This window comes from Sinocyclocheilus grahami, unplaced genomic scaffold (assembly GCF_001515645.1).
Source record: "Sinocyclocheilus grahami isolate Dianchi unplaced genomic scaffold, SAMN03320097.WGS_v1.1 scaffold19.1, whole genome shotgun sequence".
Classification (NCBI taxonomy): Eukaryota; Metazoa; Chordata; class Actinopteri; order Cypriniformes; family Cyprinidae; genus Sinocyclocheilus; species Sinocyclocheilus grahami.
In genome coordinates, this window is record NW_015505198.1 from 1,738,837 (window position 1) to 1,753,354 (window position 14,518).

At 35.0% G+C, this 14,518-nt stretch overlaps 1 protein-coding gene across 2 annotated transcripts; it reads right to left on the bottom strand.

Annotated features, from left to right (window-relative positions):
- Positions 1-4,667: 4,667 nt before the first annotated feature.
- Positions 4,668-9,365, bottom strand: LOC107555532 (ankyrin repeat and SOCS box protein 10-like). 2 transcript variants are annotated; one of them, XM_016238362.1, is made up of 3 exons: positions 9,077-9,365; positions 6,343-6,610; positions 4,668-5,290 (listed from the first exon to the last, which is right to left on the bottom strand). In XM_016238362.1, the coding sequence occupies exons 1-3, from the start codon at positions 9,363-9,365 to the stop codon at positions 4,729-4,731; spliced, it is 1,119 nt and encodes a 372-aa protein (XP_016093848.1). In that variant the 3' UTR covers positions 4,668-4,728. The 2 variants fall into 2 exon arrangements, with proteins under 2 accessions (XP_016093848.1, XP_016093854.1); XM_016238368.1 differs by lacking the exon at positions 9,077-9,365 and adding an exon at positions 8,572-9,036.
- Between the last annotated feature and the right edge of the window lie 5,153 nt (positions 9,366-14,518).

The following is a 14,518-nucleotide window of genomic DNA, read 5'->3' on the forward strand; positions in this document are numbered from 1 at the left end:
AATAATCTAACCTTGCCTTCCTGAAGAATGCTTTTTATATAATTTAGATCAGTGTTTGAACATATTTACTGGAAAACACTTAAATGCATTTGTAGCTGGCCCACTAATCAGTATGATTTGAATGTAGTGCATATATTAATCCTTAAGTAAATTAGCTACAATTAAGTTGTTACATCAGTAAAAATACATTTTAAACATTTTATTTTACAAGAAAATGAAAACATTAAATTATTCGGGATGTTACTTTTAAATATTTTCCATTCAATTTTGCATGGAATCCTATCAGTGATTTGGTTGAGAACTTTCAATAGGAATTCAGATTCCACTTGAGCTCCATGGCGCCCCGGTGTGGTGGTTAATGTAACAATGAATGTGTGTTGCACTGACTGGATAGGCTATATCAACTTTATATACAGATTCCTCCTGTTTTAATCTTCATAAACATCCTTTTATCCTCTTTCCAAATGCATTATTATAGATTTCAGTCTTTGATAAAATACAATAGAATAATCTAACCTTGCCTTCCTGAAGAATGCTTTTTATATAATTTAGATCAGTGTTTGAACATATTTACTGGAAAACACTTAAATGCATTTGTAGCTGGCCCACTAATCAGTATGATTTGAATGTAGTGCATATATTAATCCTTAAGTAAATTAGTAAAAATACATTTTAAACATTTTATTTTACAAGAAAATGAAAACATTAAATTATTCGGGATGTTACGTTTAAATATTTTCCATTCAATTTTGCATGGAATCCTATCAGTGATTTGGTTGAGAACTTTCAATAGGAATTCAGATTCCACTTGAGCTCCATGGCGCCCCGGTGTGGTGGTTAATGTAACAATGAATGTGTGTTGCACTGACTGGATAGGCTATATCAACTTTATATACAGATTCCTCCTGTTTTAATCTTCATAAACATCCTTTTATCCTCTTTCCAAATGCATTATTATAGATTTCAGTAATAATAAAACACATTTTACATAAAAAATCTCACTCACAGATTGGCATTATAAGCATCACCTCCATTTATTGATTCCCTATAAAATTCTTCGGTAAAGACAGGACAGTTTTCCAACACAAATCTGTCAGATCTTCTTGAGATGTGGGTTCGCTCCTTGTTCATATTTTTACTGAAACAGAGGCAATTTTTCAGGATTCTCTGATGAACAGAAAGTTCAAAAGAGCAGCATGTGTTTGAAACAGAAATCTTTTGTAACATTGTGTCTCTATTGCCACTTTTAATCAATTTAATGCATCCTTATTGCTAAATAAAAATATCATTAAAGTGAAATCAAATAAGAATCAAATCTAGTTTATCTCTGAAAACAGATCCAAATTCAATGTTCTTCAGAAACCGATTACACTGTGAATCAGATCTTGCTTTGCTATTAGTAACTAAAATGATAAAGAAACGCTATCCTCAGTCTTTCGCAATAACAAACAGTTGAGGGAAGCTGGTCATAGATGAGCAGCTTTTTGTCAGTTTCCACCTGGTGCAACAGCCCCACCTGTGTTGTGGAGGTCAAAGGTGGAAAGTTGTATTTTTGGGAGAACATTGCATGGAATAATTAACTACTTGGGCTGATGAACAGATTGGGCCCCCCTCTGGGGGATTGTGGGGAATTTCTGCAATTACTGCTAATTAATCTCCTATTAACATTTGCCTCGTTAAGACTCAGGCAATTTATTTGGCACAAGTGGGACTCGTTGGATGCGTGATATCAAGTGTTTTTAACTGTGCGCTTTTGAAAGACAGAACTAAATCAATCTGAAAGTGATTATTTCAGATAAAAAATATTTGTGACAAATAAAGAATCATATGTGCTGCTTCCGGTGAACTTTAATGATGGTTTTGAGTTCATTTATTTCTATATATTAGTTCAATAGGATAAATATCTGTGCTAAAGAAAACTGTAATTTACAGATTGCAGATGGATGCCTTCTTGAGATGTGGGTTCGCTCCTTACAAATGGCAGAAAGGTTAGTTTCCAATTCAACTGGATCTTAAAAGATATATTTCAGCCAAAAATAATTTCTGTCATCATTTACTCACTCTCATGTCTTTCCATGACTTTCTTTCTTATGTGGAACATAAAAGTAGATATTTTGGAAGTCAATATAGGGTGCAAACAACATTGATTCATTGTATAGACACAAAAATATTATTTTTTATATTTATATTTTATACATTTATTTATAAAATTCAAATATATTAGTTTGTGTTCCACAGAAGAATGTAAGTCATACATGGTTTGGAAATGACATGAAAGTGAGTAAATGATGAACATTTTAATTTCTGGGTGAACTTGAATGTTTTTGCTGTTACCAGCAGTGTTCATACACAAATCTATTTCATTATTTAAATTGTCTATACACTGACATCTACATCCAGTTTACCAGTCATCACTGGACTCTTTCTCTAGGTTTCATGCTGCATTCCATTCAATTCGGAAAATGGGAACTTCCAACTTGGAAAAAAAAACTTCAAACATGGAGTATGATGCCACACAGATATGGCGGCACCCAGAGAGGTAATAATAAATGTACTTTTTGAATCATAAATTATTTAAAATTCCTACTTTATATGATAGTAAAAGTTTTTTTTTTTTTTACCAAAACAGGAAAAATAATTGTAAACCTGCAAAACATATCCTAGCAATGCACAGCATCATCATAATTAGCAATTTGGTTGCTATAGGCAACTTATTTGTTGACAATCAAATGCAAATGAAGAATTGCCGTTTTGTTTTGATTTGTTTTGTTTGTCAGGACACTTTATTGTTAGAAGTCAAACACTACTGTTCAAAGTCTGGCATTGGTAAGATACTTTTTTTTTTTTTGTCATCTCTTATGCTCACCAAACATATCCTAGCAATGCACAGCATCATCATAATTAGCAATTTGGTTGCTATAGGCAACTTATTTGTTGACAATCAAATGCAAATGAAGAATTGCCGTTTTGTTTTGTTTGTCAGGACACTTTATTGTCAGAAGTCAAAAATAGCATACACTACTGTTCAAAGTCTGGCATTGGTAAGATACTTTTTTTTTTTTTGTCATCTCTTATGCTCACCAAGGTTGCATTTATTTGATAAAAAAAATGGTACAATAAAATTGTTTTCTATTTGAATATATTTTAAAATGTAATCTATTCCTGTGATGCAAAGCTGAATTTTCAGCATCATTACTGCAGTAATGATCCTTCAGAAATCATTCTAATATGCTGATTTGCTGCTCAAGAAACATTTCTGATTATTATCAGTGTTGGAAACAGTTGTGCTGCTTTATATATTTGTGGAAACCTTGATGCAATTTTCAGGATTCTTTGATGAATAGAAAGTTAAAAAATAATTGACTTTGCTTAAAGGTGGGGTAAGTGATTTCTGGTAGCCAATGTTGACATTTGAAATCATCAAAACAAACACGCCCCTACCCCAAAAGGGTCTCGCCCCTATTTTGATAGCTCCGCCCCACACATACATACGCAACCTAGGCAACGATTAGTTCTGTCAAACAAAGCAAAACCAATGTTATACCGTGTCTACACCAGACGCGAGTGGCGCGGCGCGACAAAATACTATAGAACTTATTATAATCAGTGATGCTGTCTACACCATAGATATATATATACATATCTATGGTCTACACTGGATGCGGTGTGGCACGACATGACAAATCCCCGACAGAAAACTGCTGCTGCATTCTATTTATGACGTATTGACACAAATTTCAAATGATTTTCAACGGTCACTTTGAAGTGTACTACACTCCAGTGTACTAGACAGACTTTAGCTGTTGCGGCGCAGACACTGTGTTACTCACCTATCGAGAAGAAACAAAGCAACCTCGGCGTCCGATCGCAGGCCTTCCGCTCCTTGAGTTCTCACCAGTGCTGGAAAGCTGATCCGATATTTACACAGGACCTACTTCTTGCCTTAAGCCTTCTTTTGTTCCGCAGACGTTTTCCTCTTGTTTTTTATCCACCATCTCTATCTTTCTGTCGCTCGGATCAGCTAATGTCCGTCCCGTGCACTGAACGCTCTCTCCTCCACATTATGAGTAGACACGCCCCTTACAGCTGATTGGCTACAAGTTTGTTATGCTATTCGGCCCAAATCAGTTTTCTAAAGCGTTTTTGAAAAATCGCTTACCCCACCTTTAAGTAAATAAATAAAAATAAATAAAATAAAGTAAAACGGAACAAAAATCTTTTTTTTAAACATTTTAAATAGTAGTGTATTTTGAAAGATCAGAATTTAAACGGAATTATAAAATAATTTGGAACCAGTCCTGATTAGATAATTAAACAATAAGTCAAAATAAGAATGAAACAAAGAACATTAAGGATAAAATATAGATAAATATATGAAAAATATAAAAATTAGTAACACTTTAGTATAGGGACCACTACTAACTAGTAGCATGCCTATTATTAACATACTGGCTGTTTATTAGTACTTATAAAGCACACATTCTGCATGACCATATTCTACGTCCCTAATCATAATTTAACAACTACCTTACTAACTATTAATAAGCAGCAAATTAGGAGTTTATTGAGGCAAAAGTCATAGTTAATGGTTTGTTATTGAGAATTGGACCTTAAAATAAAGTGTGACCAAAAATTTCAGTTTATCCAGCAAGAATGTGACTATTAGATAAGGATTTTATTCGCATTACGACTGGTTCAGAATTTTTATGGAACATTAGAATTCCATGACTAGGTATAAGGATATAATGAGACTTTGAATGGAAAGCTCTCTCGTCCAATCCTGACCTTGGGCAGAGCTCCAGGCCACACCCTGATGGATCCGTAATTGAGAAGAGCCTGTACAATCCTCTCGGGCTCATGGTCCGTCTTGTAGGCCACCGCCTTCAGGATGTTATGCATTGGTGCTTCGCCGCCGTAATCCATTTCGTTGACCAAGGCTTTATACTTCAGCAGCAGATCCACCACGTCAGGGATGGCGTTCTTACACGCCATGTGCAGTGGAGTCTGCTTGTCCGCGTCACTGATATGTATGTCCGCCCCAGCAGATACCAGCATGTGGCAAACACGGCTGTAGCGCTCCAGAGATGCGCAGTCCTGCGGCTGGGAGCAGGCGGCGTTCAGCGCTGTGTTTCCTTCCTCGTTTTGTAGGTTAAGTGCAGCTCCGTGTCGTAAGTAGAGCTCCATGTGATCAGGAAGGCTATGGCGGGCCGCCACATGAAGGGGTGTGTCGTTATCATCCAAGCTCTGACCGTTGATCAAAGCACCGAATGCTAGTAGATGTTTGGCACACCTGGAAAAACATGTCAAGAACTTCAGTCTGGCTCTATTACATTCTGCATAAGCGATATACATTTTGTAGGATATTACTTACTCATCAAAGTCAAGTACACTTCTGATCAAAAGTCTGGTATAATTGTTTTTTTATTTTTATTTTTTTGAAAGAAGTCTTTTATGCTCACAAAGGCTGCATTTATTTGATTGGAAAATACAGTAAAAACAGTAATATTGTTATCTATTAGAATATATTTTAAAATGTAATTTATATCCGTGATGCAAAGCTGAATTTTCAGCATCATTACTCCAGTCTTCAGTGTCACATGATCCTTCAGAAATCAGTCTAATATACTGATTAAGCACTCAAGAAACATTTCTTATTCTTTTCAAAGTTGAAAACCGTTGTGCTGCTTCATATTTTTTGCAGAAAACAATGATACACTGTAATTCAAAAGTTTGGGGTAAGATGGGGTAAGATTGGGTAAAAGACGGGGTAAATAAAACGGACAATAAATTAGTTTATTCAACAAGGATGCATTAAATTGATCAAAAGTGACATTAAAGTAATATCACAAAGTTTTGATATGAAATGAACGCTGTTATTTCTACTTGAAATAAATGAAATAAACTTTCTATTTATCAAAGAATCCTGAAAAAAATGTATCATGGTTTTTCACAAAAATATTATACAGCACAACCGTTTTCAGTTTTTATTCATTGCATATCTGATTTGATTTCTGAAGGATCATGTGACACTGAAGAGTAATGATGCTGAAAATTCAGCTTTACATCACCAGAATAAATTATATTGTGAAATATATATTCAAATAGAAAACAGCTATTTAAAACTGTAATAATATTTTACAATATTACTGTCTTTGATCAAATAAATGCAGCCTTGTTGAGCACAAGATCCTTTTTTTTTTTTTTTACATAAAAAAACTTTATTATTCCAAACTTTTGTCCAGTAGCGTACCTTCATTTCAAGTGTCAATCTGACAGTCATTTGAAATGACAGAATTCACCACAGGATTTCCTGTAATTACTGTATACTGAACAAGCACTTACTCAAGTGAATCGAGTTCTGTGCACACGTGCAGGGGCATCTGGCCGTCTTCATTAGTTGCGCTGGGATTGGCTCCGTGCTGCAGCAACAGCTTGACACACTCGGGCTGGCACTCCTCACAGGCCTCATGCAGGGCAGTGGTGCCCCCAGGTGCCAGGTCCACTCGAGCGCCCCGCATTAGGAGATGCCGCAGACATTCGGTGAAACCCCGGCCAGCGGTGATGTGCAGTGGCGTGGTCAGCTCTTGTTCGTACGTCAATGACCACAGTCCTGAAAAAAGAGCAGAGTTATGAGATTATCTGAAGATTCAGATATTCAATACTACAGTTAGTCTGAAGCTTTATTTCATTTTCAATCAGGAAATCATGAACAGGCCTGGACAGTTTGAAGATTTAAGGTATTTTAGCCTGGATGGCATCCAGTGAGCAGGAAAAATCAGCAATTTAATGTATACTTTTATTTATTTACCTTTATTTCAATGAAATAATTTTTTTCAAGCCACATCCAAACCATATGTGGTTGTTTTTCATCATTCAGGATGCAGTGTGACTGTAATGTCATACTCAAAGTGCAGTGGCATTTGTCTCCTAAGCAGTGCTCATTTTTGTGATCAGTATCAGTAAGTTTCATGGGAACAAACATAAACACAAACTCATAAAAAGACCCCAAGACAACCTCAAAGACACAGTCGGGGTGGGTGCAATAAGAAGAGAGCAATCTATGTGTAACCGAAACACATAGGGGAACAAATAACTATGACAGCAGGTGAGTCTGACGTGGAAATACTGGAAATGAGGATGTGCTAGTGTGACAAAGTTTGAGTGCTTGTGTACGTGCACAGGAATGTATACATTGATGGGATACTCAGACACAACTAAATGTGCATGACAATAAAGATCCTTGAGAACAGAAATTAATTAAATTTAAAATCGTTAACCAATTTTAATCGTGTTTAACGCCATTTTGTATTATATTCTGTGCTAGTAATTAATTTTAGTCAGGTTTGAGATTTCACCCTGGTTTAATATTCTTATTTTCATACTTATAAGATGGTCTTATCATTCTATCTACCTCAAAAGTGTGAAACATTGTAAAAAAAATCATCTTCATCATTCTAGGGAATGTCGTTTTCCTCAGAACCTGAAACACAATGCATAAAAGTTTTTGCACTGACACAAAGCTATAAATATTTAATGAGATTTGCATTATCTAATTTATGATTGACAGCCAATCATTGTGGTTGAACCACTGCAGCCGTAACATTCCAGCAACACACATTTGGCATCACAATTTTAATAACCTGCTCAGGAAGTCTAAAATATGCTAAACTGCATTCAAAATTACAAGTGAGAAGTTAGTCTTAACCTAAAAATTGCCTCAACCTGGGGTCAAAAATGACATTGAATCAGTTTTAAACAGCGTGAAAGGTCTAGATTTAAAGTTTTAGTAATTTTGTTGTTTCATTTTGTATTTTCTTTTTTTAAGCTTTGCATCACAGGAATAAATTATATTTTAAAATATATTCGCATAGAAAGAGTTGTAATAATATTTCACAATATTACTGTTTTTACTGTATTTTTGATCAAATAAATACAGCCTTGGTGAGCATAAGTATCTATCTATCTATCTATCTATCTATCTATCTATCTATCTAAGGTCAAACCTAGGGTCAAAATTACATTAAATCAGTTTTAAACAGCGTGAAAGGCCTAGATTAAAAGTTTCAGTAATTTTGTTGTGTCATTTAGTATTTTCTTTTATTCCTTTTTTTGTAATAAAAATTTTTTTTTGAGTGTATAGATATTCAGTTTTGTTATTTTAATACATAAAGTTACTAATTAAAAATGAGCCAACAAGTATATGTATTATATATTTTAAGTTTCTTTTGTTTATTTTATTTTAATTAACAAAAATATTTTATGGTAATATTTTTATATAATAAAAATAATAATAATAAGTAAAAATAATAAGTAATACATTTTTATATAATACATCCCTATAAAGCCATGCCATTTTAGTTAATGCAACAAAAATGATTAATGTAGTCACAACACAACTACAATACACAAAATAATTAAGCAAACTTAATTTTTATGTATTCAGTTGTGATAAAACATAAATTCTGTTGCTTTAGCTCATTTTAATTAAGTAAACTGAACAAGCAGCAAAACTGTTTTGTATAGCAAGCTATCTTAACATAATTTCACATTATTTGTGTCCCTGTAACATACTTAGCCCTCTGTAGTTGAACCTGAAGTTCTTCCACTCCTCTATGTTGCTGGTGTCATATATGGCATCTGAGAGATAAGCATATTCTGGGTCATCAACGATACTAATAACAGTGAGGTCATCTCCGACCAGAAGCGCATTCCAGAACTGGAGGATAAGTCCTGACGCCTGAGCCGTCGCGATTACATCGCTGCGATATTTCTTTTGTTTGCGAAACTTAATCTTCGGCCCCATGTGTGAGGTAAAGCGAGGAGCATGTGTGAATCAGCCTCTTCTTTGATTGCCTGGGTTAGTCTTAAGACTGGGCACAATGTTGTAGATGATTGCCCTGAATATATTTGCTTAGTCTGTTGCCTGTTTTTAGATATAGTGGCTATTTTAAGGCCGCCTGGCATGACCTTTAGAAAGGTCCAGAAACTTGATGCTGTCTGGCCAACTAGATCCGAGAGGTAATCAGTTCAAGTAATCACGACAGTCAAACTCAACTCAAACAACTTGAGTTCTTACCTCTCACTTTTCCATTTGCTCTCCAGCGCATGACTCCTCCTTGAGGCTGGATGACCAGGTCTGAAGGAAAGCCTTTTGAGAAGATCTCTTTCACGGCTTGTACATTTCCAGTGTAGAGGGCATTTTGGACAACAGGGTCCTGGCACACCATCGGAGGGTTTCCCACGGTCTGCCTCGAAGATGTCCCCCTGGCTTCTTTCCTCAGCAGGTAGCCACTGAGGACCGGGGCAGCCAGTCTCATCTGGTGCCTTTCCTGCTCTAAAGAGCGCAGAGAGCTTGGATTATACATGAGACTCCTTCTAGACATGAAGCTGATTGTGCCTTCACACTAGCTTCTTAGAATTATTTTGGTCGAGACACTAAAAGGCCTGAGATCTTTTAAATGGCCCTCTGCTGCTGCTCTCTGGGCTTGTTTTGATATCGGAGTAGGAATTTGGCCACGTGCAAACGGGACTATTTTTACAGAGTCACGTGTGGGATATAACAGCTACAGTGACTTGCTGTTTATATCAAAACAGGTCAGCTCTGCGGGAAACCTTGCTAGTATTTAATAACAGCATTTATGGATACTTTTCAGATCAATATATACTGTATTAGGTGCTTCATATACTCATAATTATATTATGTGTTCATGAATTACGAAGTCAGTGACGTTAAAAACATTTGAATTCATTTGATTTTTGCAATGCTTTTCAACCTATCTGTCAGAGTTATTTCATAATTTATTTATACAGTTTTTATTTCAGAAATATTCAAAATGTAATAATTGTCACTCTTTTCATTGGACCATCAAATCAGCATGTTAGAAGACTGAAATAATGATACTGCTCTATCTATCTATGTATCTATCTATCTATCTATCTATCTATCTATCTATCTATCTATCTATCTATCTATCTATCCTTTAAACTTTCAAAGCATTTTAAATCATTTTCAAAACTTTTAAATAAGACTTTGTAGCTTTTCTAGTTAATGTTTCTTTATTTTTTTATGAGTTAAATTATTTATTTTTTAATTTAACTTCATTTCTACAATCAAATTCAAATTGCAATTCTTCATCTTGTTTGCTACCTCAGTTCAATTCAAAATCAGGAACTTTACATTTGAATTTAAAATGCATTCTCTACTCTCGTCATTTTATCTTTGTATGTTTCCTCAATATAAAAAATGCATCATAATGCAATAATTACGAATATAATTTCTTAAATGATGATCAGCCATCTCTTTTTTTTCCCCCCCAGAAATTTTGAAATTCCGGTTTCTTCTAAAGACACTGACTCACAATGTCTTATCCATATGTTAATGACCCTGCCAATAGGAATATAAATGACATTTATTCCATTTTGCCATGCAGTAATAGCTGTCACATTGACTGAAGGCATCAAAAAGTTGCGACTTTGCGAACACACATTACAGGCGAGGCAGAGAATGGGAAGATTGTTTTGCTGCTGGAGTACATCCTTTTAAATGATACACATAATGAGTTTATAATATGCATCTGGGCTACCTCCTCACTACTTTGATGGATCGAAGAACATCAAGAAGCCTTCAAGAGTATTAGTTTGTGGTTTGTTCAGTAAAGTGAACATCTACTGTACTTCATGCAGGAGTTTCCGGCCACTTACCTACAGCAGATGATGTTGCAGATAGTCATGATGATCCTGTTTTGAGACCTGGATGAACTTCTGCTGAATTCCAAGGAAGTCACGAATCTTTCAGTGGAGAAGGTGGTCCTAGTGGTGCAAATACAGTTAGTCCTTCACACTCATAAATGACCATGAACTGTTTCTTAAAGAATAACCTGGTGGTTCCTCACTGTTTAAGACTCATGTCAACATGAAACAAAGGGGATGGCTAATATAAGATTTACAACCAGGGCTGCATTTATTTGTTTAAAAATTCAGTAAAAACAGCAATATTGTGAAATATTATTGCAAATTAAAATTACTATTTTCTATTCTAATATATTATAAAATGTCATTTATTTATAAATGACGTTTTATAAATAAATGACAGAATTGAGAGAATTCAATAAATAAATGAACAGAATTCATTCTGTTACACTGTGGAAGCTTCTGTCACGAAAACAATTTCCTCGTATGTTTAAACATACCTGGCAATAAAGCTCATTCTGATTCTGATTCTGATTTCTGTGACAGAAAAGCTGAATTACTCCAGTCACATGATCCTTTGGAAATCATTCTAATATGCTTCTAATTTTTTTGTTTTTTTTTGTTTTGTGGAAACTGATACTTTTTCAACATTGTTTGAATGAGAAAGTTCACAAAAACAGTGTTTATTTGAAATAGAAATCTTAAGTAACATTATAAATATCTGTAATGTCACTTATGATCATTTTAATGCATCCTTGATTAACAAAAGTATTAATTTGTTTTAAAAAAAAGTTACTGACCCCAAACTTTTGAACAGTAATGTATTAGGGTGGCAGTATGAGCAAAATTTGGTTTAGTGAGAATATATACTAATATATCTTTAAAATAACTTTATTAACAAAGTCATTATTCTGAATTGTTCCATCATGTATATCGTCATAAAAGAAGGTGCTGTAGGCTGATATACAAGTTGTAATAATTTTGAGTTGCTTTAACAATACAACAGCAACTTTAATGTGGTACCAGACAGCATCTTCCTTTGCTATCCTCAAGATTGGGCTCTGTTCAGTTCCGAAACATTAACTTTGGGGGATTAATTGAATTTCCAAGGCTAAGACTCATCAATATGCCTCAGTAGAGAATATTATATAAAATTAATTTACGCAGCGAGTTTGCCAAAATCGTGAGTCAACGTTGGCGCCGCCATCAAAAGTTAGCTGGCATTATGAGACATAATTCTTCACGAGACTGGCATTTATGATAGCCGCATTGTCCCGTTGCTCAAAAAAAGCTGGAAATTCTGTTTTATAGCTGGTTGGTCCTAACGTTTTGAGTAGATTATTGAAATTTAGTAATGAGGTGAAATTTGTAATGAGGTTAGGCCGACACGCTTGCATTTTCTTTCTGCAAAATTGCTTTCTGTTGTTCTGTCGAGCGCCCGGAACCCACAATGCACGGTGTATGTTGCTCTGTTGATTGTGTACGATCGGGCACCCTCTTCATTATGGCAATTGAGAGGGTCATATTTCAACCTAATAGCTCTCGATAACTTTAACAATTGATCACAACCTCATTTTATTGCGAGCTGAGTTAATACACGCTTCCCTGCCAAGTAGAACATTTTCTAATGATGTACTTGTGCACCAAAACAATGCGGGGCCCAGCGCCTGCATTAGTTACTAATGTCCCCATCCGTAATGTGCTTATACCACCCAAAAGAGAGAGAGGGAGAGGGAGAGAGAGATTGTGTGTGCAGAAATGAAATGAGCGCATGGGGATCTATGAGGAAACCGTAAGATCAAGGGGAACATGGTGATGATGACGATAACGCTTAAGACATTGTCATTAATGACACCATCACCCTCGCTGTAATATGTCCATAGACATGCCATCATTAGCATATATAAGATCATCAGTAAGGCTTATCGTAGGAGCCAGAGAGGGAGGGCTGGGAATACGAAACATCATGTCGGGGCCCAGTGTTCCTCAGACTTCCCTGATTAATGAAGGACAAAGCATGATTTGTTTTCACCAAAGCTTCCCCCTTGTGAAATACTTCATTGGTCAGCTACTAGAGTGTAAAATGGACAAGTTATTATTTCAGCATTTTAAATATGAAAATAAAATTGTATTTAAAGCTACTTATTCTGGTTTATCAAACGCATGTGTCTCTCACAAAGCGTGCGACCCCGAGCTTTGTGTCTTTCACCATAAATATCGTTTCATGTCCATAAATAAGCTTCACAGACACAGGGCGTCATGTTGGAAAATCCAATTACTCCACCAAAATTGAAAATTTGTCAGCATCTATGTAAAAGTTATTAATTAAAATTTGCTAGACACCTTAGGCATGTGTGATTGGTTTGAAGCAACAGTAGCTTGCATATTTCCTATATATTTAGTTAATAATAAACAATAATAATAAAATAATAAAACAGTGCAATTTGGCTCTTACAGATTAAAAAACAACAACAACAACCAAAAAGCCATATATTTTCAAATATATATTATACATTATAATAATAATACTATGTACATAATATATTTTTGATTCATAAAGATATAATCAGAATGTGTTTTTTAACAGAATATACATGAAAATGAATGAAATGTCTATTTGTGTTTTTTTTCTCTACGCATAATTTAGCTGTTATATACACACACACATTTTTATTTTATTTTGCGGTGCAGGCAATATACTTTTGCTTCTAAGAATCATATAAAAATAATCATATTTTTCAGTCACCGTGATATGCTTAGGTTTCTTTTGTTTGGAACACAGAGACTTCTAATTGTTTGGTTTTGTATTTGTGCTGCATAGGTTGTTTATTCATTAGATTCAACATATTTGTATTAATTTGCCCATACAAATAGTTAACCCAGTGTGGGAAACATACTCACGTGGTATATGAAAGTGTTGCTCCATTCCATCCTAATCTGTGACTATTTCACTCACTACCTCCTGAAAAAGTCAATATTATGAGATTCTGTGAAGATTGCGAAATATTCCTGCTCCAATCTAAATAGTGTTACAATGACTCCATCTAGTGGCAAAAACACATTGCGGAGTGATTTCTGCACATCGCTTGGTGTAAATGCAGAGTCACAGACCTAGAGGGCCCTGATCTGCATGATATTACACACTGCAAACTGCATTCTATAAACTCTAAAACCCTTTATTAAATTAGAGACATTTAATAGAACAAGCAGCTTTAGTGAGAAACTCAGACTTTCCTTGGTCACTAAATCACATTTAAACCAATTATACCCTCATTACACATCTGAAATCAGGAATCATATGTATCAACTCACATTTATGTAAATTCATGACTTCATTCATGTATTCATTATATTTTACGTATTCACTGAATTCAGTAACTCCATGGTAACGGCACTGGTGGACACTTTTTAAATAGTCATATTTTACTAACAAAACTCAGAATGGCGTTCCCATGTTTGTGGACATATACCATATACAGGTGCAACTCAATAGTTTAGAATGTCGTGGAAAAGTTCATTTATTTCAGTAATTCAACTCAAATTGTGAAACTTGTGTATTAAATAAATTCAATGCACACAGACTGAAGTAGTTTAAGTCTTTGGTTCTTTTAATTGTGATGATTTTGGCTCACATTTAACAAAAACCCACCAATTCACTATCTCAACAAATTAGAATATGGTGACATGCCAATCAGCTTCAAAATGGTCTCTCAGTTTGGTTCACTAGGCTACACAATCATGGGGAAAACTGCTGATCTGACAGTTGTCCAGAAGACAATCATTGACACCCTTCACAAGGAGGGTAAGCCACAAACATTCATTGCCAAAG

What these genes read in the sequence shown, in the direction of transcription:
- LOC107555532 (XM_016238362.1), bottom strand. Translation starts at nt 9,365, where the DNA reads ATGTATAATCCAAGCTCTCTGCGCTCTTTAGAGCAGGAAAGGCACCAG. An exon ending in AGCAAATGGAAAAGTGAGAG is followed by an intron (nt 6,611 to 9,076) that starts GTAAGAACTCAA and finishes CTCTTTTTTCAG; the next exon opens with GACTGTGGTCATTGACGTAC. An exon ending in ACAGAACTCGATTCACTTGA is followed by an intron (nt 5,291 to 6,342) that starts GTAAGTGCTTGT and finishes ATGTTTTTCCAG; the next exon opens with GTGTGCCAAACATCTACTAG.